Source organism: Telopea speciosissima, unplaced genomic scaffold (genome assembly GCF_018873765.1).
Source record: "Telopea speciosissima isolate NSW1024214 ecotype Mountain lineage unplaced genomic scaffold, Tspe_v1 Tspe_v1.0021, whole genome shotgun sequence".
NCBI classification, from domain to species: domain Eukaryota; kingdom Viridiplantae; phylum Streptophyta; class Magnoliopsida; order Proteales; family Proteaceae; genus Telopea; species Telopea speciosissima.
The window spans coordinates 228,954-254,538 of record NW_025317357.1 but is presented as its reverse complement, the minus strand read 5'-3'; the positions used below and the strand labels follow the sequence as shown (position 1 = coordinate 254,538).

Genomic DNA, 25,585 nt, shown 5'->3' with positions numbered 1-25,585 from the left:
GGCTTTCCCAAAAAATGACCCTAATGTCCTCAAAAGTTCCCGCAAAGTCAACTTTTGACTCAAAGTGCTGAAATTTCTATGTTTTGGTCTTTGCTATGGGACACCCGTAGGGTCTGTACTTACTGTAGGGTCTTTCTAACTTTACTAAATAATTGTAAATAATGAAAATAATCACATTTACCTTTGCTTTCAAAATATCTCACTTGGGCTAACTCGCACCGGATTCCGTGAAAACGACCCGCTTGCACCTGATAAACAATGAAGATTCAATATTATATACTTTCCTGGGAACGGGGTATTACACCTACTGCCAATTGTTCTGGTACTGCTATTTTTGGGTTTTCAAACCCTAACTCTGCTGGTTGGTTTACTGCGGGATATTTAGCTTTTTATCTACCCTAATCTGGTTCTATTCAAGAGCCAGTTCCATCATTATTGCTGCTACTGTTGCTGCCGATTGGGTTATTGCTACTGCTACTGTCTCTTTTGGGGTTCTTAACCCTAATCAGGTTCTATTCAAGAGCCAATTACTTTGCTGCTGCTGCTACTACTTGGACTTGCTAAGTTATCCTTATGACTGATCCTAAACCACCAACTGACAATGTCCAAGTTCAGATTACTACCATCAAATTATCTGGAGTTTCAAACTATCTTTTATGGGCCCAGGCTGTGCAAGCATATATTCATGCCAAAGGAAAAATAAAGTACATTACAGATGATCCACCTATTGCTGATCCAAAGGATCCTACTACAGTCACAGCTCATGATGACTGGATGCGTGAGAACTCAGTCATAAAAATATGGTTATGGAACCGTGTTGAACCTGCTCACACCCTTGCCAAGGATGTCTGCAATGGTCTGCGTGAAAGTTTTTCTCAAGGAAAAAATCTCCCGTATGTATGATCTCTATGAGAAACTTTTCACTTTCCAACAGGGAGATAAATCTTTGAATGAATACTTTGCCAGTTATAAGGGAATGATTGAAGAACTCCAGATACTTCAGCTACTCACTAACAATTTGTATTAGTTAAAACAACGGGCAGAATTTCATGTTGCGAAATTTTTGGCTGGATTGCATCCTGACCATCAGTCTGTAAAAAGACAACTACTCACGGGGGAGAAGGTTCCTTCTCTCAATGAAGTTTTCTCTTGCATCAATCATTGGGCTAATCTATCTAAGTCTGATCCTCCCAAGATAATTCAGCCTTTTTTGCTAGTTGTGGACTTGTGGTCTCGGACGTGGTTGTGGCCAAACCAGGGGCCGTGGCTGGGGTACTGGTGGATGAGGCACCAATTATCAGTTATCAATCTTTTGACAAGTCTTCCCGCCAATGTTCTTATTGTGGGAAACCAAATCATACTGTGGATATCTATTGGGCCAAACATGGAAAACCTGAATGGGCAAATGAATTTGCCAATGCCACCATGATTGACACTTCTACTGAGAAACCTACCAGTGATATGACTCAGAGTTCTACATTGGGTACCTCCTCCATTGTGTCACTTGATGATTACAACCAGCTAGTTCAACGCTTCCAACAACTTGAAGCCAATTCTACCTCCACCTCAACCGCCACCGTAGCATATAATGGTAACTTAGTCTTTTACCCTTCTTCTGCCTCCTGGCTTATTGATTCTAGTGCCTCCTGTCATATGACTGGTAAGTCACACCTGTTTTCTTCAATGAATCAAACCTCTTCTAATGTTATTCTTGTTGATGGGTCATCAACTCAGGTAACTAGTCATGGAGATGTTTTTCCTACATCCTCCATGACCCTCTCTCATGTTCTTCATGTTCCTAAATTACCTCTAAGCCTTATGTCTATCAGTCAGCTTACTAAATCCCTTAATTGTTCTGTAACATTCTATCCTTCTTATTGTGTTTTACACATGGAAGAAAAACTCAACCGAAACCTGCCGATACCACCGAGTTAACTCGGTTTCGTAGGTTTCCAAGACGAATTGAAGGGGGATTTTATAAAATCCTTGGATTCTACCGGGTTTCGATGGTTTCGACTAGTTTCGACCATATTTCGGTGGTTTCGACACATATGCCCATCGAAACTAGGGGAAACTTGGCTCGAAACTAGGACAATAGTCAGTAATCAGGACAGAAACCAGGACAAACATTTTTGTATTTGTATTTCATTTACTTAAGATATTATTCTTAAATAGGCAAATACCCCCTATTTGAATCCAATAAAAATAGTTAAAAAATCAAATTCCAAAAGGAAAAAAGTCAACCCTCCAGTTCAAGAACAAAAACTGGATTTTCAACGGTAGGTGCAATTATCAACTTTCTAATGTTGGGGTTTTTCTCAAATCTAAAAATTTCATAAAATCTTAATATGGTAAAACATTGCTAAAAACCAAAAGTGCAGTAAAATATTCATTTGTTTTGATGTTCAGAAAAATATTTTCATTCAGAGCGATTTTGACAGCATTCGCGCACACCAAATTAAGTTTGACCGGTACATAACTCCTTCAATATAAATCAGATTTAAACAATCTTGGACTTGTTGGAAAGCTATCAAAACAAAGCTTTCTAACAAATCCAAGATTGCTTAAATCTCATTTATATTGAAGGAGTTATGTTCCGGTTAAACCTTATTCGATACCATGTCCAAGAACAATATACAATATCAAACCTGGATCAAAACCACAAGTAATATTTTTAGTGTTCTTTATGTGAAATTAATGCATGGATTGAGTTTAAAATATCAAAAGTAGGCAACACAATAAGAATCAGGGCAAAAAAGAAACAACTTTTGGGCCTTGAAACCAAGGTTCGAGTTAGCCTGGAGAAAGTCCCAGGTTTCAACCGAGATATGGTCGAAACCGAGATGAACTTGTTTTCTGGCTGGTAATATAGAACCTTGGTTTTACAGGACCTTCAGATAAGACGATTGGTGGCTGGCTTGAGTGCGATGATCTATATTACCTGGATGGCACAAGACCTTCTACAGCAGCTACATCTACTACCATACCCTCTTCCATGCAATAACATTTACGTCTGGGTCACTATTCTCTACCTAAACTTCAGTTAATGGTTCCTAGTTGCAAGTCTACATCCCATCTTGAATGTAAAGCTTGTGAGCTGGGTAAACATCACCGCGCTTCCTTTTCCTGTCCGTACTACACCTAGAAGTTCTTCTTTGTTTTCTTTAGTGCATTCTGACATTTGGGGTCCGTGTCGTGTTCATAAAAGATTAAGATTTTCTTATTTTGTTAGTATTGTGGATGGTTAATCTCATTCCACTTAGGTTTACCTGTTGAAAGACTAGACTCAATTTATTATTATATTCAAAAAATTTTATCAGGAAATAAAAACTCAGTTGATACTTCCATTAAAATTTTTTCGTTCTAATAATGCTCTTGAATATTGAATACACGTAATTTGACATTTCTGATTTCTATCTTATTCATGGTATTATCCACCAAACTAGTTGCTTGTACACCCCACAACAAAATGGAGTGGCCGAATGCAAAAATAGGCGCCTACTCGAAGTGGCGTGGTCCATTATGGTCCACATGAATGTTCCCAAACGGTTTTGGTGTGATGTTGCCCTCACTGCTTGTTACCTTATTAATCGTATGTCATTGTCTGTTTTAAAGAATAAAATTCCTGTGTCTATTCTTTATCCTGATAGTTCTTTGTTTCCTTCCCCGCCACGTGTGTTTGGTAGTGTGTGTTTTGTTCACATTCTTCACCTTGTGGTTGATAAATTATCTCCTCGCTCTATCAAATGTATTTTCTTGGTTACTCTAGAACCCAGAAAGGATACCCGGTTTCTAATAAACAGTATATTAGTGCTGACATCACATTCTTTGAAAATACTCCTTATTTTTCTCCTCATGCAATCTACTGTGACCATAGTTGTCACATCGTCACGGTGATCCAAGTCGGTGGAGGCGTGTCATATCGATATATCGACATGTCGCCCACCATGGCAACGTGATCATATCAACCATGTTTTATATTTTATTTTCTCTATTTTTAATGTCATTTAGTATGCTATAATATATACCCTATAACATCAAAAATTAACATAAAAGTGTACTACTAATCTACTATGGTTTAATTCATGAAAGTGTAATATCCATTAGTGTATATGAAATCATGGATTATCAAATAATTGATAGCAATAGTCTTGCTAATAATAAAGTTGAAAAATAAGGAGAGTTGAGATATGATTCATATGAAAGTGACTACAAAAGTAACAAAACAAAAACACAATTACAAGAACGTAATTTATATTGAGTGAATAAAGGTAATAAACAACCCATCTAAATAAAAAAAAAATTGCTGATGTGAATATGTGATTGGGTATTAGTCAATAGTGTATTTGTGTTTGATGTTTTTTTTAATTTTTTTTTATGTTAAGGAAAAAGCATTAAAATAAAAAATGGTTTAAAAAAATTATTGTTAAAAAATGAAGTTTTATAATTTGAAACAACCATGTCGCCCGATATGGCCATATGTCGTGGTATGGCGTCCATGGCGACGACATGGAGGCCATATCGGTCGATATTCTTACATCATCCATATCGGTGGTCGATATGCCCACTTCTCTAGCGATATGACGCCATGGCAGCGATATGGCGACGCCATGACAACTATGACTGTGACCTCTGATGACTTTTTAGGTCCATCTTTACCTGTGACCATACCCATCCCATCATCTCCGCTTGCTCATGTCTATCATCGTCGCCACCATAGACCACCTATCTTACCATCCCTTACAATTGCTGAGCCGGTCCCCACTGTACGTGATCCATCACCTTCTGATTCTCGTGTTCCAGAGCTTCCATCCACTACTGCAGACGCCATTCCTTCAGCCCCTCCATTTGATTTCGATGCTAAGGTCTTGATCGACTTTCCAATTGCTGTTCGTAAAGGCACTCGCTCGTGTACTCAGAAATCTCGCTAGTCTTTAATTGTTTATCCTATTGAAAACTATGTCTCAATTTCTCATCTTCTATCCCACTATAATCCTCTTGCTTCTGCTTTATCTACTAACTTTGTTCCTTAGACCCACCGTGAGGCGTTACCTCACCCTGGCTAGAAGGCAGCAATGGACACAGAAATGGATGTGTTGTTATCTCAACAGACTTGGACTCTAGTTTCTTTACCTCTTGGAAAGGATCTTGTCTAGTGTCGATGGGTTTATACTATGAAATATAATTCTGATGGTTCTGTTGAACGGCTTAAGACCCGATTAGTTGCTAAGGGCTATACTCAGACCTATGGTGTTGATTACTTTGAGATTTTCTCGCCTGTTGCCCGTTTGAATTCAGTTCGTATTCTTATTTCTCTGGCTGTTAATTTTGACTGGCCCTTATATCAGATGCATATAAAAAATGCCTCTCTGGTAATGTTCAAGTGGAGGTTTATATGGAGCAACCTCCAGGGTATGTTGCTCAGGGGGAGAATTCTACCAAATTTTGCAAGCTTAGTAAGTCAATTTATGGGTTGAAACAATCCCCACGGCCATGGTTTGATAAGTTCAGGCTCCATTGTCACTAAGGTTGGGTTCTCACAGTGTTATTCTGAGCATTCTGTTTTTGTTCATCATCAAGGCTAAAAAATGATGGTGATGGTGGTCTATGTGGATGATATTATTATATCTGGTAATGATACTTCTAGTATTACTCAAGTTAAGTCATGTCTTCATTAGCATTTTCAGATGAAAGACTTGGATGTTCTCAATTATTTCCTTGGTATTAAAGTGTTGCGAAACAAGAAAGGTATTAGCTTATCTCAAAGGAATATGTTCTTGACCTACTGACTGATACCAGAATGCTTGCTTCCAAACCTTCAGATACTCCCGTGGATCCCCATCAAAGCTTGGGTCCATTGAGAGTGAGGATTTTACAGATGTTCATCGGTATAGAAGACTAGTTAGGAAACTCATTTATCTTACTGTCATCCACACAAATATATCCTTTTCCGTTGGAGTTATTAGTCAGTTTATGCAATATCCAAAGAAAATTCACTAGGATGTTGCTTGTCGTGTGTTGCGATATCTAAAAAGTGCTCTTGGTAAGGGTCTTATTTATCGGCCTAATCGGAATGCTAATTTGGTTGGGTTTTTTTATGCTGATAGCCTGATTGGGCTGGTGCTAATGATGATAGGCGGTCTACTACTGGTTATTGTACCTTTGTGGGTAGTAATTTAGTCACCTGGAAAAGCAAGAAACAAACTACTATTGCCAGATCTAGTGTTTAAGTTGAATATAGGGCGATGGCACATACTACAACTGAGTTAATGTGGATTAAGTCATTGCTCAGGAGTTGGGGTTTCCTATCACTCAACCTATGAAGATGTTTTGCACTTTTGTGATAATTAGGCTGCTATTTACATTGCTAGCAATCCAATATTTCATGAGGGGACTAAGTAGTAAGCACATAGAAGTTGATTGTCATTTTGTTCGTGATGCTGTTATGAAGAAGCTAGTTTCTACCTCGTTCATTTATACTGCTAATCAATTTGGTGATATGTTTACCAAGCTGCTGTTTGGACCTACCTTCCGAAGAAATTGTTCCAAGCTGGGTCTTGGTGATTTGTACGCTCCAGCTTGAGGGAGAGTGTTGAAGTATATCGAGCTATGAGAATCTCGATTAGAATATTCTTATTCTAATCAAGATTCCAATCTTTGGTGTCCTTGTAATTATATTAGATTCTTAAGTCTGAGTCCTAGTTCTAATCCTAGTTACATAATGTTTCATTTTTCTGTCCCTTATGATTCCTAGTTGTGATGGGAATTATTGGTTGTAAGTTTGACATATAAATAAAGCTATGGGACAGGGGACTGATCAATTTCGATCATCAGTTTCTAATCTGCCCCTCTTCTCCATTCTCCTTCTCCATCTCTTCTCTTCACTCTCTTGGTTCTGGTGTTCTAGGGCTCTGCCCTATTACACTATTTTCGGCAACTTACTATTTTGGTAACCCTTTGATTTCTTCAAACCTGGTTCCTACTTGCTATTTCAGTTACTCTCTGATTCTGTCCTCCTTAATAGACTGTTTCTATTTTGGTTTCCTGTTTTTTTTAGCATGGTTCGAGAACTCAGTTTCGGACCCCAATTCAGTCAACCAAAAAACCAAGTTAGGCCGAGATCTCGGAGAGTTAGTGCACTGTTTTTTTTTGTTTTTGAACTTGTTTGATGGTTTCGGTGGGTTTTTGACCTAGTTTGGTCATGAAACTTGGCATACAACCTATTATGGGCCATTTAAACACAATGATGCTATCAGATTTTCCAAAATCAAAGTCCAAATAGGAGTTTGACTTTGGTAGGCTACGACATACTAATAGGCCCTTTTTCACACATAATTTATCAAAGCATACAATTAATGTAAAACAACTTAAATAAGCATTAGAAATGTAAAAATGTAAAATACATCAATCTTAACATAGACCTCTATCAAGTCATAGATCGGCCAAAGTGTAACATATATTAAATTGACACCCAACCACCAAGATTTGAACATATTCTTTGGAAAAAAAGAGATATAGGGAAAAGTGTTACCTTGGAATGTTCAAATCTTCTTCAAAGTTCTTTGGATTTGTTGTAGATCTTGCAAGTTCGATGTTTGTTGAAGTATCTCCGCACAATCCAACGATTTTTTCGTTGAAAAATGGGATCAAAACCAAGTTTTTGGTTTTTTCTGGAGCTTCTGTGCCGAAACCAGCAAGACTACCGAGAGCGGTCTTGGTCGAGTTTAAGTCATTTTTATACATGGGTTTGGTTCAGTCTCGATCGAACGTTCGAGATCTCGATCTCGGCCGAGATAATATAGTTTTTCTATTTTGGCTCTAATCTCGTTTTGGTTTTTGAAAAAAAACGAGATATTACCAAGATTTCAGTGAGTTCTTGTTCTATGTTTTTGAGAGTACCCCATATCTTCCAATCTAGCTGCTAATTTCGGCAACTTGCTATTTTATGAGTTTCTAAATCAAAGGTGCTATTTGGGAAGTTGCTAAATTCTGGTTTCAATTTTGAATCCCTAATCCCTACAATCCTGGATTAAATGAGGTTTTCTGACCCTAATCCCTTAAGTGATTAGAATACCTTATTATTCATGTTGGAGGTTTCTAATATCAAAACCCTGATTTTTTCATATAATTAAATAAACCAAAATTTCAACTTCTAGAAGAGGCTTCCAACCTGCAATAAGAAGTAATAGTTTCAAGCACCACTAGGAATATAAGTGAAACTGTTGCTATGTGAAACCACTTAAAATTGAGTATTCTCAATACATGGGGAGTGTTTACATTTTTTTCCACCTTAGGAGCAAATGGTCGATGGAGGTTTTCTCTTTGTTGGGATTTCTGCAGACTTTAATTGAGGTTTGTATCATTTGAGGTTTGTATAATGAAAAGATCTCTTTCAAAGTATGTACATATTGAACATCGGTCTCAGAACTTCTTTCCTTCTAGCCTTGTTTGGATGACGCGCCTTTTAACGAAATTACGGAAGAATTTGATTTGTCAGGCAAAGAAGGTGCTTGTTAACTTTGGTGGTAACAGGTCTCCACGTCCCAATTGCTTGTAAATGGATTATTTAAAGTATTTTTGAGGGACTATTAAAATACAGTGGATATATGTTGCCCACAAATTTGTGATGAAGGATGCTTGGATTGGGGAAGTAGTACCAATTCTATTAGTCAATTTCTTGTCTGGCGAGGGGGGGGGGAGTGGGGAGCTAAACAACTGATGGATTATCAGTGTATTAATTAATTTTGCAAGTAGTGCTGTATGAATGTGGGAAGGAATGAGGTAACAGACAGTGTTCTAAAACAAAACAAAAACAACAACAAACACAGCCTTATCCCAACTTAATGGGGTCGGCTATATGGATCCAAACAAAACAAAATAGGTAAAACTGAGGTCTAAACAACAAAGAAGGGGGAATGAAGATATGGGAAAAAAGGGGTGGGAAATGAGATGAGAAATGAAAAACGGAAACTGACAACTGAAAGAGATGTAAAATAAAAGAAAAATGAAAGTAAGAGGAAAGAGGCACAGCCCAGCAAGTCAAGAACATCTCAACTAGATATCCTTGCCCTCCAATAGGTTCTATCCAAGGTCATATATGGTACAAGGCCTATACTATGCATGTCCTTCCTCGCAACTTCTCCTCCTATGGTCATTTTAGGCCTGCCCCTAGCTCTTTTAGCTCCTTCAATCGGGATCATATCACTCCTCCTTACTGGGGCGTCCTTAGGCTTCCTTTGAACATGACCATACCACCTCAAACGACTCTCTCGGAGCTCGTTATTGATAGGGGCAACGCCCAAGTCAGCTCTAATATGCTCATTTCTTACTTTATCCTTCCTAGGTTTTTTGCACATCCATCTTAACATCCTCATATCTGCTACACAAAGCTTCTCAATATGCCACTTCTTAACTGCCCAGCATTCTGCCCCATACATCATAACCGGTCGTACAACAGTCCTATAAAACTTTCCTTTAAGCTTTAAAGGAATACGTCGGTCACACAACACTCCGGACACACTTCTCCACTACAACCATCACATTTTAACTCTGTGAAACATCATCCTCTATTTCATCTTCTTTATTTATGATTGATCCCAGATATCTAAAATAGTTGCTTTGCAGCATCTCTCTTTCCTCAATTCGCACCATGTCAATATCCATCATAGAAGGACTCGTTCTACCAATCTTAAAACCTCTTGTTTCCAAGATAGATCTCCAAAGCTCTAACTTAGCTTTGATCCTTGCTTTAGGCTCATCCGTCGAAGAGCATACAACGCTGGACCTCGTCTTGGATGCTCTTGGTTAGGTCGTCCATGATAAGAGCAAATAGGTAAGGGCTTAAGGCTGATCCCTAATGTAGCCCAATCGTAATTGGGAATTCCTTACCCTGGCCTCCCATAGATCTCACACTAGTCACCACTCCATCGTACATATCTTTAATTACATCCACATAAATACTCGACACCCCTCTCTTCACTAGGATATTCCAGATTAATTCTCTAGGAACTCGATCATAAGCTTTTGCTAGGTCAATAAAGACCATATGTAGATCCTTCTTGCTATCTCTATATCTTTCGATGAGCCGCCTCAATAAGTAGTAAGCTTTTGTCGTGGAACTGCTTGGCATAAAGCCAAATTGGTTCACCGAGATACGAGTCTCTCTTCTCAAACGGGCTTCAATAACCTTCTCCCAAAGTTTCATAGTGTGACTCATTAACTTTATGCTTCTATAGTTATTGCAACTTTATTACCTTTGTTTTTCTAGACTGGGACTACAATGCTTCTCCTCCATTCATCTGGCATGACTAATAAACCCCACAATCTCCTAGGGTCTTCCAAAAATACTATTGGCATCTCATTTGGGCCTGGTGTCTTACTTACTTTCATCTTTCTTAAGGCTTCTTTAACTTCCGCCACATTAAATTTTCGTACATATCTATATCTTGTGGTGTCTTATTGAATAATATAGTTGTTCGGCTTGTTTCTATTCGACCTATCTCCATTTAATAGTTCACAAATATACTCATTCCGTCTCTTCACAAATGTCCTCATCCCTGACCAACACTCTTCCCTCATTACTCTTGATACACCTCACCTGATCGAAATCTCTACTCTTCCTTTCTCTCATCTTAGCTATCTAAAACATTGAATAGATTACGATCTTGTTGTAGTAAACATGTATTTTAGGTCGTCTTATTTTAAAGCATGGCAATAGACTAGAGGAAAAAGTAAGGTGTACGACCTATAATATGAGTACTAGTGATATTGAGAAAGGTTTTGTAAACAACTGATGGATTACCACTGTATTAATTACTTTTGCAAGTAGTGCTGTATGGATGTGGGAAGGAATGAGGTAATAGACATAGTTCTAAAACATTGAATAGATTAAGATCTTGTTGTAGTAAACATGTATTTCAGGAGGTCTTATTTTAAAGCATGGCAATAGACTAGAGGAAAAAGTAATGCGTACGACCTATATTATAAGTACCAGAGATAGGTCATACGCCTATCTCCGCTGCCAAGGTAATTCTGCAACAACAGTGAGTTTGACTCATCCCAACCCTAACCATTCTTCTTCTAATCCTCTCACAGCCCAAACTCTAGAATTCCCCCATTGTTTGTTGTTTTTCCCAACACCCTAAAATCACCACAGACCATTCCAGATCCATCCTAAACCCTAGAAATCCATCTTCTCCTCTTTTTAACGTAACCTTCACTGGAAGATTCCCTAACATCAGCTTGACCTAACCCTACCATCACACCCTAACTCTAATTTGACCACAATATCCTTTTTTGACCTACCCTATTTATTGTTCAATCAGATCCTGGTTATTAAGCTCATTGTTTGACTATCAAATCTAGGACTACGTTAAGTGGTATCAGAGCCCTTCCAAACTTCTTTGAGGTTGCTCTCTGGAATGTGAAGAATAACAAGCTTCCCCAAATGAAAATAATTTGGTATAAATTGGAAGGGGAATCCTGTCCAACTAAACCAAAGTAAGTTTCCAAAACAAAAATTCCCCTCTTGAAAAGAATGTTCCCAGTCTGAATCAATGGAAAATGTTGCACTATGTATTCCTAGAAGACATTGAACATCAAGTAATCTTAGCAATCTACCAATGGAAGAGGACAGATATCAATTACAATCTCAAGTTCATCGACCTAATTGAAGGCACAGGGAAAGGAATAGAGAAAGCAGGGAAACAAATAGAAAAGACAGAAAATACAGGGATCGTCAGAGAACTCTAGAGGCTCGACTTAGCTTTGAAGACCATGTGAGATCCTATTTTAATGCCGATACTAGTACTCCTTATTGACGCTTTGATGATACATAAAAGGTCAAGCTCGATCTAAAGGAATATGATGGCAAACACAATCCACATGTATTTTATGATTGGTTATTTGTTTTAGATGATTATTTTGATTGGTATGATGTGCTCTGAGTATATAAAGATGAGACTAGCACGTACTAAGCTAATGGGATTCGCCCGTGAACGGTGGAGAACTACTGAAAGGGATCTTAAGTATGAAGGCAACACCCTATTTATTGGGCAGAGATGAAAGAAGAACTGTGTAAGAAATATTTACCACGGACATTCAAAGCTTGACGGCAAGGTCAGTCAAATTCTCTTCGACAACATTACCACCAAAAGGTCTTCAAAACCAAAGACAACTTAAAGCCTCCTTCAATGAGATTCAGTTTGCAAATTGAGGATTATTGGAAGTCAAGTACCAATAATGTTAGATCACAGACTGAGCTCAACTTTCCACCATCAAAGGAAGCATTTAAAGAAAAGAAGTCTGAAGTTGCAGTTAAAGCTAAAGTGATCATAGTGAACTGTGATGATAAAGAAGAGGCAGTGCTTGAAGCTTCAAAGATAGAAGTTCAACATGTAGAAGATTCTACTGAAGAGGTCTACATTGAAGTGATCATAGTAGACAAAGCTGAAATCATGGAAGATGAAGTGGTGGTCAATAACACTCCACAAGAAATCATCAACATTCAAGATGTTGTTCTTGAAGAGGTAGAGCTTGTGCCTCAAGTCTTAGATGAGAAGGTTACCAACGTTGAAGACTCTATGAATACGACATTCATAGTTGATATTGATTCAGAGGTCGAGCACATAGAGTTCGTTATACCACCATGGCTTTTTGAAGAGAAAGCTCCACGCCTTGAAGACTACATTCCTAAAGTCTACAAGCAACCAGAATTCTGTTTGGGAGCAGTCAAATCTGCAACTCATGTGTTGTTTCCCCCTCATCACTACAAAATTCGTCCTACCTGGGGAGAGTTGATGCAGATTAATCACCGAACTGGGCTTCTTTGGTTAGTGATAAGTCTAGGGTTGGGTTATATACTTGTTGGGCCTTTGATCCCATGGGTTTTCTATGTAATAGGCCACTTTTATGGGCCTAAAATATGGGTAATTAGGTTGCATACGGGATTAGCTGTTTTAGTTCCAATCTTAGTTTATTTTGGTGTTTTTGTTCTTAAATTGAACTGGTTAACTAGTGGTTCAATTTAAGTGACTTTAGTAGGTCTTCTTTTAAGTGTTTAGTTGGGCTGGATTAGGACTCTGTTTTGAGTCTATTTCAGTTTCCTAGTCAGTTTAGGTTACCTAATAGGTTAAGGATTGGGTTAGGCCTTTTCCTTTTTAGTATAGGAGTATTTTTTAGTCTTTTATATAAGGTTGTAATGGAGGCAAGCATTGAACACGATTTTTTTTATTAATGAAAATCTTTTTGCTGCTCTTCTTCTCTATTGAAGATTTTTGTCTTGTGTTTGATCAAGGCTGGTGGATTGGTGTTTGATCCAATCGACGCCTTGCGGTGTGAAGCCCAGGTGGTTCGTTCAAGCTCTTTTTGTTCTCCATTGCTGCTACATTCAAGTTCTAGTTCAAGTTCTGGTTTTTTTATTCAAGTTCTACAATCAAACAAGCTGCTGCCAAGGAAATTCTGCAACAACAGTGAGTTTGACTCATCCCAACCCTAACCATTCTTCTTCTAATCCTCTCATAGTCCAAACCCTAGAATTCCCCCATTGTTTCTTGTTTTTTCCAACACCCTAAAATCACCACAGACCATTCCAACCATTAAAACACCCCCAAATTTGGATCGAATATTCCCCTCCCTCGATAGGAAACTCGATCCAAGCTGCTCCCTAATCTGACCATCCTAAACCCTAGAAATCCCTCTTCTCCTCTTTTAAAAACCCAAACCTTGCTGCCGATTAATTCCAGCATACTTCTATCCATCAAAACTTGACATAGCCTTCACTGGAAGGCTCCCCAACATCAACTTGACCTAACCCTACCATCAAACCCTAGACCCTACTAAACCCTAACCCTAATTTGACCAAAATCACCTATTTTGACCTACCCGATTTACTGTTCAGATCAGATCCTGGTTATTTGGCTCCTAGTTTGACTATTCAAATCTAGGACTACATTATATATACTCTTGTCCCATTATCACTGCGCAAGACTCAAACCTGGGTATTAAACCGAGTCTGAACTATGGAAGGATTGAAAACAAGAAAAGGCTTCGGATTTTGTCCGAAAGAGATTTACCTAGGTTAAACGAGTGCAGTTATGAATAAAGGTAATAAACCAACGATATCCACCCCGAGTAACTGCACGAGAAGGTCCCCACAAGTCAGATGCTACTTTTAGTGTCACTAGGTGGATAAGAAACACGAGTGTGCTTAGCCAGTTCACACACATCACAAGAAAAACTTCCCTGTGGACAGTGTTTTATTATGGAAGGAAACAAACGATGCAAGATAGGAAAAGAAGGGTGCCCCAAACGGCGGTGTCACTAACGTAACTGCTGAAGATGACTTTGTGCCCGAAGAGTGTGTGCAGAGACTGGAGGAGATGCTGCAGGAAGTACTAGATTCAAGTAGTAAAGGCCATCTCGCACCTTACCATATCCAATCGTTGCCCACGTCACCAGATCCTGAAAGACACAATGAGTAGAAAAAAAGTGAACACTGTAGTTTAAGTCACAACAATAAGATGGTTAATGGAAAGTAAATTAGCACATAGGTTAGGGACGTGAAGGACAGACTAAGAGATATGGCAGGAGATCAGGGAACAGTGCCTTTACCAGAAATGGTAGAGAGTGATCCATCAACAACTCGAAACTTGTCTTTACCTGAACAGGGAGTATATGTATTAAACATGTCCAAAGTACTGGTCATGTGGTCCGAAGCTCTAGAATCCAAGAGCCAGGAGGGACTAGGTTGGGACGAAGAGAGGAATATACCTAATTGGGCAAGGTGTGAAGCTGAGGTGCAAGATGCCGTAGAAGGAGCAGCAGTACCCATTTGAGCCATCATTCGTTGGAGAGCTACTAATTGTTTGGATGAGAAGGGTGAAGAAGTAGGAACCACAAAAGAACCGTCACTAGCATCAGCCACATGAGCCTGAGAGCATGTGGTGCCTTGCTTTATGCCATGTCCCCCTCTCTTGGGACGTCCATGAAGCTTCTAACAAGTTTCCTTAGTGTGACGAGGGTGGCCACAGTAATCACTCTTAATCGGATCTTTACCAAAACCAGCCAGTTTAGTCACATCAGCTGAGGAGTAAAGGTGAGAGCTGAATGGGAAGGAGTGATAGCTGGCATCATAAGGGACCGATGGAGTTCCTCATGCTGAACCAGATTGTATGCCTCAAGTAAGATAGGAAACTTGTCCAGGCTAAGAACTTGAACACGGATTTTATCGTACTCCGGGTTTAACCCAGTAAGGGAGTCATAGACACGTTCCATCTCGCTCTCAGTCTAGAATGTGCGGGCATCTGTGGGGTCAACCATGGAACTGTATGGTAGAAGTCTAGCTGCTGCCATAAGTTATTAAGGGCATAGTAATATGCAGGGAGTGACAACTCCTGCGTAGTTTCCCGAACCTGTTGACGTAGCTCATAGATCTGTGCATAGTTGTTCGACTGTGCATAGGTGTTCCTGATAGCATCCCACAATTCCTTTACCAAGTTCAATAGAACAAAACTGGGACTAATTGTGGGTTCCATGGAATTCAATAAAAAAGACATTACAAGGGCATCACGGGCCATCCATGTATTAGCAGCTTCAGTATCTTATGGTTTGGGACTATCACCACTCAAGTATCCCAAGAGGTCATTGCTACGAATAGTGAGCATACAAGCTCGGGACCAAGTGAGGTAGTTAGATCCATTTAACTTTGTTGGTCCAATGGGGAGAGTAAAGTTATGGCCATGGGTGCCCAGATGGCCCACCACACTACCTTCTACTCCCTCTGTAGAGGTTGTTGTACTTTTCATAGTAAAGAAGAGATGGGGCACTCACTGAATGTAAAGGGATGATCTCAGCAGCAAAATGGAAAGCCAATAATTACCAAGGCAGCAAGTGAAGAACTCAGCAACAAGAAAAATATTGCTGAGCAGCACTTAACACAGCATCTAGGCAATCGACAGGGGCGTAGTAGTGACTAGGAGGGCTGGTAGGTTGCCTAGAGAAGGTTGGGAGCACCGAGAGAGGTCCAGCAATGCACCAACAGGGCTGGGAGGGCTGAGAGACTCCAGCAGGAGCAAACGAAGGGCCTGGCAGGGAAGGCAGAGGCCCTAGGAGGTCTGGAAAGGCATGGTGCAGGCAGGCGGGGCCTTGGAAGGCGCTGGAAATTTCGATGCAGGATGGCGGAGCCCCTGTAGGGCCTTGCAGTCACCGGTGAGAAAAGGGGAGACTCCTGGCAGGTCTGGTAAAGGCAAATAGAGCCTTGGGAGGGCTAGCAGGCAGCATTGATAGCAGGGGTGACTGGCAGTACCAGAAAAAGGGGCCCAGGGCAGCAGGTGTTGGCCGACAAGGGCAACGCGAAAAAGGGCCCTAGATGAGGGCGACAGTAAACACCATGACGGAAGTGGCGGCAGGCAGTGGTTGATGGTCAGTGGTCAGCAATGGTTAGCATGGTGCAACATGCGTGATCACATTTTCAGTCAACCATGCTGAACCAAGGGGCCGAAGCCTTGGTGGCGGCGGTGGCAAGTACAATTTTGTAAGAGAAAAAGAAAAAGGAGTATTCACTCTGATACCAAGTTGAGAAGAGAGGATGGGAGAGAATAGATGGGCTTGTCAAGGTAACAAAGGCCACAACTTTATTTATCATATGAAATTATTACAAATATGGAATGATTGATAGAAACCTAATCGAGCACAGTTAACATGTGCAAAATGAACCTGGACAGACACTATAATCTATCTAGTCACACTAGGAGCAAGGTTCAAAAACTGGTCTCGAGGAGGTGTCTCGGCAAGATAGTGCATTTTTTTTTGTTTCGGTTTGATGTTTTGGTGGGCAAATGACCATAGTTGGCTCCGAAACTTTTAGAGAAGCTTGTTTTAGGTTTAATAAACATATTTAACTATTCGAATAGTAAAAAAAAAAGCACCTAATTTTTTGCTTTGGATTTGCACACTTAGTTGGCAGTAAACGTCGAATCCTTATATAATATTTGCCTATAGTCCTATACACATTGTTTGAGTGCTATGAGACATAATGGGCAAATAAAACAAGTAAATTATGCAATAATGGATGAAGACACATAAGATTGAATAATTATTTAAGAAATAGTCAAGGACCTAAAGTGAACAATGCATATTAAATAGACACACAAGTACAGTGAACAATACATATGTCATAGACACCATAGTCTTCCATGTCCCAACAATACAATATTGTGAGTCTGTGACTGTCTATTAATATGAACTTTGACGTGTTGGATCAAGTCCACTCATGGTCTGATGGAATCGACGTGCATTGTCTTCTGTCTGCATGACATATGAATGCCATATCATAGTGTTCGAGAAGAAACAAGAGTAGTTTCTTCTCAAGCAGGTCTAGATATCCATGATTTTCAAGATTTCGACCGAAATTTTTGAAACACTGCAGGTTTTAAGTTTCGTATGTAATCTCGTCTCGAGGAGCTCGAGATTCTCGAGATATTTGAGATCTCGCCAAGATCTCAACAAGATTTAGAACTATGACTAGGAGAACTGAACCGTGGCTGCACTTTAACAATAATTAAAAAGGCAACAGTAAGAAGGGCATCAGACAGTCTTGGGAGAATGGATTTAGCTGATCACCTCTTTTTCGCCTACCCCTTCTCCGCAGTTTGGATGACAATCCTGGGAAAATGTTGGCCAAGAAACAGGAGATCCTCTCCCTTTAGAGATAACGGATTTTGGTAGATATGACTTATGCTGGTTTCACTATCTGTGATGTTGGCAAGCTTGCATTTGGCGCTACTATCAATCATATTTGCATGGAGCATAATCTTCGTAGATGGACCTCCAACTCCCACTCATTCGACAAGATTTGGAAGGCCATTTCCTTCGATGTTAGCTCCAAGGTTTCCCCTCTCCCCCCCCCCCCCCCAAAAAAAAAAATAAATGTAACAGACACCCTAAGGAATAGACTTATTGTTGTCTCCTAGGGCCTCCCTTGTCTTTACTTCAGTCCTCCGTCCGTCCCCTCTAGTTGGATTACTTGGATAGGCTGTTTTGTTTGCTTTTCTCCCCTTCCCTTTGGGGTCCCCCCCCTTCCCTTTGGTAATGAATTATTTATTCATCCAAAAAAAAGGGGGCATCAAACTAATAGGTCTTAGGGACATGCATGCCAAATGGCAGACTCCTAGTGACTTCCAATACATGATGATTTTTCCTCTCAACTACCCCATTCTGTTGGGGTGTGTCAACATAAGCAAGTTGATGGATAATACCATTATCGGTAAAAAAGTGTTGGAGTCTACCATACATGTACTCTCCCCCCCCTTAATTCTAGTATTAAATTGAGTATAGGTCATTTGACAAAAGTTTTGAAAGCATCATAGACCTCATTTTTATGTTTCATCAAAAAGGTCCATATAATTCGGGAACAATCATCAACAAATGATACAAAATAACGGTACTAAATAAAGAGATAGTTGGGGCAGGTCCCTTACCACAAATAGAGGGAAGGGAACCATACAAATAGTTGGTGTTGTCCAACTTCGCAAAGACAACTTCACTGAATGAGCCCAATCCAAATAGTTAGTGTTGTCCAACTTCACAATGGATATCTAGGTGTTGGGGTTCTCAAATGCAATCAGTCTGGGGTTGATACCATTCAAACCACCAGTCGAAGCTTTCATTGGTCCACTGGCCTCCGACATAATACATGAACACACATAAAAAATCGGTTTGATATCCAAACCAAATGGGGAGTACACTCTACCCAAATTCTTCTTCCTAGTACTTAGAAAAAAATTCCAGCAAGGAAGCAAACCATAGAAACTTGAAGAAAATCAAATCACATACACCCTTTACTGTGTATCTTCATCCCATAACAACAAACAAGTCTCGAATGATGTAACTCACCAACCAATAGCAACCAAACATCACAACAATTAGTATTTCAGACAAAACAAAGATTTAACAAAAAAAACCCAAACTGGTTGTACCTAGGAATGTAAACGGATCGAATTCGGTCGGATAGTGGCATTATCATATTCGTATCCGATTATATTCGGACTGATTCGGATAATATCCTATCGGTTTTCGGACGAATTCGGATTATTTTCGGACAGTGATTTTTTGAATACAAGTTCTCCTAAATGGATATGAATACGGATCGAATATGATTTTTCGACTATCCGTTGATATATTTATCGTTTTTATGATGAGGGTTAGGGTTGAGACTTGAGAGTTCAAATTTCTTCTACTCTTCTTAGTCTTTTATTCTCTTACGTTTTTTACTTTTGATTTTTTAATAGATATGTAATTCCATGTATCACATTGCATAAAATAATATATATAAACCAATAGCAAATCTAGAAAAAGAATCACATTATCTTAACTTATAAATTTATAAAAATAAGATAACAAAATCCAATAAGGTAACTTAAAAGGATAGACAAACATAGAGTTATATTTCAGATATTTTATTAATGTCAGACTGCTAAACGAATCGGATAATAATCGGTCGGATAGGGGGATTATCATATTCGTATCCGATTAGTTTTGGATGGATTCGGATACTCCTAAACAAATACGAATGCGGATCGAATACGGATTTACGAATATCCATTTACATCCCTAGTTGTACCTGGCAGATAAGGATTGAGTTGTGCTCCAACAACCCATAACTTCAGAAACCAAGACTATGGAGAGTTGAAAGCTACCCCCTGGGCAATTCTAGCAAGCCCAGCCCCACTCCCAAATGTTGCTTGATGAGTGAGAAACAAGAACTCCAATGAGAAGCTTGCAGTAACAGTGTACAGGCTTCCTTGTTCATCAAATGGCCTTCACACTCAGCAATCTTCTTCCATTAGGTCTTCTAGTTGATAGGAGAACTCCATTAGATCAACTGTGTTTTTCTTACATGGTATAACACCTCTATTGGAACCCTCTACTCTTCTAGGGTTCCAATGAGAGGTACAAAGGATGTGCAAGCTTGGTTGACTCTCAAACCAAGTTTTGATACCAAGTTGGAAATATTGCAAGGATCGATTCAATAGAGAAGATAGAAGTGGAGTAGATTAGAGGGAGAAAGAAGTGTGCAACCGAATATGGGAGAGAATAGATTTCTCTCCCCTATATTGGTTTACTAACATGAGCTATTAGGAATTACATACACCTCCCTAAGGAGGTAAAAGATAAAAGTAAAAGTACAATACAAGACAACAAGATAATAAACCTATGCCCAAAGTACCCTTGTTACATAAACTCTAACAGGGGGTTAGTCCATGTTCAAAATCATGGATAAACCAAACTGAATCAATATGGAAAAAGATTTTATTAAAAGTAGGAAATGGAGTGGTTGAAATTAATGACCAAAAGATACCCAGCAATGAATATTTCTGTATCTCAGTTCATTCATTAAAAAGAAATGGGGAGAGATTGAAGAGGAGCTTCAGCTACACCGGTGCCATTGGGAATCTAATTAACAGAGAAGCTCAAGCTTTCCAGGAAGTTAGGGTGAATAGGTTGAAGGAGTATTGTATTATGGTATTTAACTAGTTAAGTAGGATTTGACTGTTTTCTTAAACACTTCTTAAGTTTTAATAGTGTTGAATGTAGGAGTTAGGGGGGGAGGGGCATTAAGGGCACATATTAGTAATTTTGAAGGAAGAAAAGGTTGAAGGTTTACACCCCCCAAGAAAAAAAGGGACAAGGGTCAGTTCTTGAAGAGGAACCGTAGAATCAGAGTAGGCTTTTGTTAAATATGGTAAAATTAGGAATGGAGCTGTATTGTACTAGAAATCAAGAATGGCCGTTGCTGAATGTCTTTAACAAATATCAATGTTTTATCTTTTGAGTTGGGTAAAAATGGTTGTCAGAGATCCTCAAAAGGTTTCTCGCTGCTGTACGCTTTTAACTGCTACCTTTATTTTCTTGCTGCAGTGTAATGTTGGTTTTTTGCTTGGTGTTCTACATTTCTTTGAATATTTTGCACCATTTTGCATGTTCAGGCTGCTGTTTAGTGTTATATTTTGGAGAGCAGTATTTATTCAGTTCTTGAACTTTTTCTATTATTAGGCTTTGCGGCTGTTAAAATCCGAGAAATAAAGAATGATTGCAAGGTCCCTACTCTTTATACCAAGATTATAAGAGAGAATACCCTAGTCTAGCTGCACGTTTAAGACCTTATGGATCTAGCTCTATAAACCCTTTTTTTGGTTTCCTTAAAATCTTTAGCCTTATGCTTAGGATTTCAAAACCTTATAGAACCAACCCACCTACACCACCACCCAAAACTCACACACATATATATATATATATATATATATATATATATATATATGAAAGATCACATCGTTGGCCTATCTCTTGATTCCTATCAATAGTGTTCCTGATGAATATTGAGAAGTTCAAGTGGCATTTGTCAAATGAACCCTCCCTACCCCTTTTTCATTTTTAGTCACAAAGACCTTGAGCAACATTATATGAACACAAGAACCGGGGTCAGTTTCTAGGTCTATTCCATTTGTAGCATCAATTTTGTTTGTTTTTTGGGGGGGCAATCGCTGTGAGCCAGTGACTACTTCCATTGAGATGTTATTTAGACCCGATTTAGTAATTATCATTGATCAGTAATTGGTATTTTGCTATCTGCCCGCTCCCTCTTTGGCATTCCCATGATTACTTTTATTTGAGATGTTACATTAACATAAGGGGAAAATTTTCATACATGTCTGTGTAACCCGTGCATGTGAGAGGCTCTCTCACAAAGAGTTGGAAAAGTCATAAATCTCTACCCATTAATTAATGCCTTGAAACTCCTACCCTCTCACATATATGGTTTACACGACCGTGTATGAAAACTTTCCCCTTAACATAATTTAGTAGTTTTCTATTGGTCATTGATGGAATTAGGCTGAGTTGAGTAGTTTTCCATCGATGGTATATTGCTATTGGTTTTGATCTGCCATGACATCAGCAATACCTACTTTTTAGGTCTGGCAGGAGCCTTGAAGGGAAAGAAACTACTGAGTCTACTTCACAAGTGTTCTCATCGAGCAGAAAATCTCAAGATGCTGCTGTTGGCGTTCTTGTTCACATGCTAAGGACTGCACCACCTTTACGCCAAGACCATAGTTGTTACTCATCTAATTCTCCAAGTGAACTTGAGGGAGAAGCTAGTGCCGCTTCTGGTTTCTTTGTGCCCCGGAGGACAGCTGATGCACTGGCTGAACTCAGAAGTTACAGAGAAATGAAGGACCTACTCCTCTCTCAGAGTGGAACGTCGCTGGTTAACAAAGAAGAATCAAAACCAGCTGATTTTGTTGGATAATATTAATACTTCGTTAAGTATGTTGTCTTTCAGTGGTTTTACTGCTAATTTGTTTCCGGTATGTCGCTACATGTTTGTTTAACATAGTCAACAAGGAACTCATTCACTGGAAAGAGGGGAGAGAAAAAGAGTGAGGCAATGCATGTACATACATACTATGACTGGAAGCTGAGATGATATACAGAAAAAGAATTCTAATTCTGGGTCTGTTATAGGGTGCCAGTTTGAGTCTCAGAACGAATTAATTAAACGAAGTTTGAAGGGTGTGCGCTCTGCCTTCACTATACAAATTGGTCTCCCTCCTTTATCCTCATTGGCTTGGCATGTAAGCTTGCCAATATATTGAAAAAAAAAAAAAAAAAAAAACTTGCCAATATATCTTCGAATCGAAATCCTCTACTTGTCATTTGCGCCCTACATACAAGGCAGGGGTAAGACGGTAATTTCTGCCTGCCTTGTGTGTGGGGCGCATATATCTTCAGAATTTATATATCCCTCTCCCACTTCTTCTAAAAGAAAAGTAAGGCTGCGTTCGGTTGCACTCTGTGGGAGTGATTCGGGTGATTTTATATTCTGTGAGAGCAACATGAGAATAGAATTCTGTTTGATAAATCCTGTCTGATCTTCTGTTGTGGCGGAACAAACCGGGTAAAAATACCATGAGAACAAAGATTGGCAGATCAAAAAGAAAAGTTGATCTGCCCGTTCCGGAACAACTTAGAGTGATAAAGTTGAAGTTGGAAATTGCACTCATTACCGAAATTTTCTCTTCTCCTCGAACGAGAAGGAAAGTCCTCACGTATTTCTTTTTTCCGCCTCTCTCTGGTTCTTTCCTGTTGTGTTCCCAAGCTCTGTATAAATACCTTTCTCAGTTTCTCTCCTTGGAATAGAATCGGAGAAACCCTAATTCGAAACCCTTGATTCAGAGAGGAAATTCTAGTCAGGCTTGATGAATATCTGAACGGAAGCTTAACCTTCGCCTTTTGCAGCAACAGCAGAGAAGGCTATGTCGTTCATCTCGAAAGGTTGGAGGGAGATGAGAGACTTAAACTAATGCAGATTTGCAGTTGATGAGAAATAGGGCCAACACTTCTCAAGAACATCGGCCACTTACTTCGACATCGCAGGAACTTCATCAATTCGGCTTCTTCCTTCTCTGTTAACGCCATCCGATCTACTCGGACGGCTGAAATCGATTTCGTCAAGAGATTACACTCGAAGCTATCTGAATTCCGCCGAGCTTACTCGTCTCCGGATTTCAGCCGCAAGGTTAGATCTAGGATTCGGATTGGGGTAGGGATGTAAACGGATCGAATTCGGTCGCATGGGACATTATCACATTCGAATCCAATTATATTTCTGACGATTCGAATTCTCCTAAACGAATAAGAACGGGGATCGAATACGGATTTTCAAATTTTCGTTTACATCCCTAGCGACTTGGAGTGCAATTGTTTCTTAAGTTGAGGTAGAGGTGTCAACTGGTCGGTCCGATTGGGCTTAAGCAACTTCAAACCCTGCATCATGACCGTCTGTTTAGCTAATCAGGCCGGGTCTGGATGGGTTCGATCAATCTCGTGCTATAATAATGTTCATTTTGCAATTCACAACACTCGTGGGTTTAGGAATTAGGATTATAAAATTTGGATCAAGGCCAAATGATTTCAACTGACAAGGGTGCAAATCTTCTGCTTTGGTACAAAATGAAGGGCCGAATTTAATTTATTGAGATTTGATCAGATTATTTTTAACCATAGATTTGAAATACCAGTCCCCTACCCTGTTATTTCTGATATTTTAGCATGATTGGCATAGTTGTTCATGTTGATAATTAGGGTTACATGAATAATTCTGCACGGGTATGGCAAACCTATTTATCATTTCAGAATTTACATGGTTAACTTTCCTGGTGATCATATTAACTCTATCTTAAAGGTTCATAATCGGTCGAGCCTTAACCGGGCAGGCTAGGTCGAGTTGTAATCGATCGGTCCGGTCAGGTGCTCGGCGGGCTTGAACCCCATACCATGAACGATCAATTACAAACGTGTCGGGCTTAAGCCTGACACGTTTAATAATCGGGCCGGTCTGCGACAAAGTTTAATCGGGCAGGCTCAGTCGGGCTTGGAATTGGCACCCCTAGTTGAGGAGGATAAGGATGGGATTACTGATTTTTTATGATAGGGACATGGTTCATAATCTCGGATCGGATCGACCGATATTTGCCAGATCGGATCGGTACCGGTTGAGGCTGATCCCGAGATTAGACCGATCGTGCAAGATTTGTTTGGATCGTACCCTGGATCGGTCGATTCGATTCGATACTTGTTTTTGTGGATTTTAAAACCCATATTTTTTCTTCATCCCGAGCCTTTTAAGTTGTGATTCATAGATTTCGTGTGTCAAATCCGCAAGAAAAGGGGGGTTCTTACCCTTTTTTTACCAAAGAATCGATTAAGGAAATTTTTCATTCCATGTAACCATTGATCTACATAAGGTGATTAGGGTTTTCAAACTTAAATTTTCACGTCCTTCTCCCGAGTCTCTCACACCGTTATTTAGAGATTTAGCCTCAAATCCACGAGTGAAAAGGAGGGAATCTTACCGTTTTGGACTAAGAATCTATTATGGGAAGATTCATTCCATGAAAACATTGATTCGACCATATCGATATCGCATCGATTTTACAGGTGATCGATACCCAATCTGATTCAAGTGACCAATACCCGATCCTGCATTAGTAACCACTCCGATAATATAATTTCCTCACCATCCTTTTGCAAGACCAAATCGGTGGTTGTTCATTAGAACCAATGTGAGTTTCAAGATTGTTTCACATAAAGAGAGAGAGAGACAGAGATTTAGATATGAGATAAGATTTTGGAGAGAGAGAGAGAGAGAGAGAGAGAGAGAGAAAGAGAGATTTGAGATTAGATTTTGGATTTAATTACTTATTTCCTGTTCAATCACGTTTTATGGATTTCTTAAAAAGAGGGAGAGAGGAAAAAGAAAAATAGACAAAAAACAAAAAAGAATGAGGAAACAGAGCTAACCCTCCTGCATGGCTATGATTCCTATGAAACGTGGCCTTAGGAGAGCATTATTGGGGAGAAATCCTCTTCAATGAGGCTGGAGAGGATCCGAGCTCAACAATATTCTCACAGATTGGATTCCATCTGAACGATAGCATACGTACGTAAAGGTTCCCCGCTCACTTAAAAGGGGAAGGGTAAAAGTAGCGGGTTTTCCGGTGGAAGACGGACAAGAATAACCAAAAGC

The 25,585-nt window shown here is 39.5% G+C and overlaps 1 protein-coding gene across 2 annotated transcripts in view; it reads left to right on the top strand.

Moving 5' to 3' along the window:
- Nucleotides 1–22,550, top strand: part of LOC122647307 (autophagy-related protein 13a) — a 37,876-nt gene extending 15,326 nt beyond the window's left edge. Inside the window, exon 3 of one of the 2 annotated variants that reach the window (XM_043840729.1) lies at nt 21,970–22,550. In XM_043840729.1, the coding sequence (XP_043696664.1) occupies nt 21,970–22,306 (337 nt within the window). In that variant the 3' untranslated portion in view covers nt 22,307–22,550. The remainder of the gene's footprint in view (nt 1–21,969) is intronic. The other variant, XM_043840730.1, reaches the window with a different exon arrangement.
- Nucleotides 22,551–25,585: the final 3,035 nt, after the last annotated feature.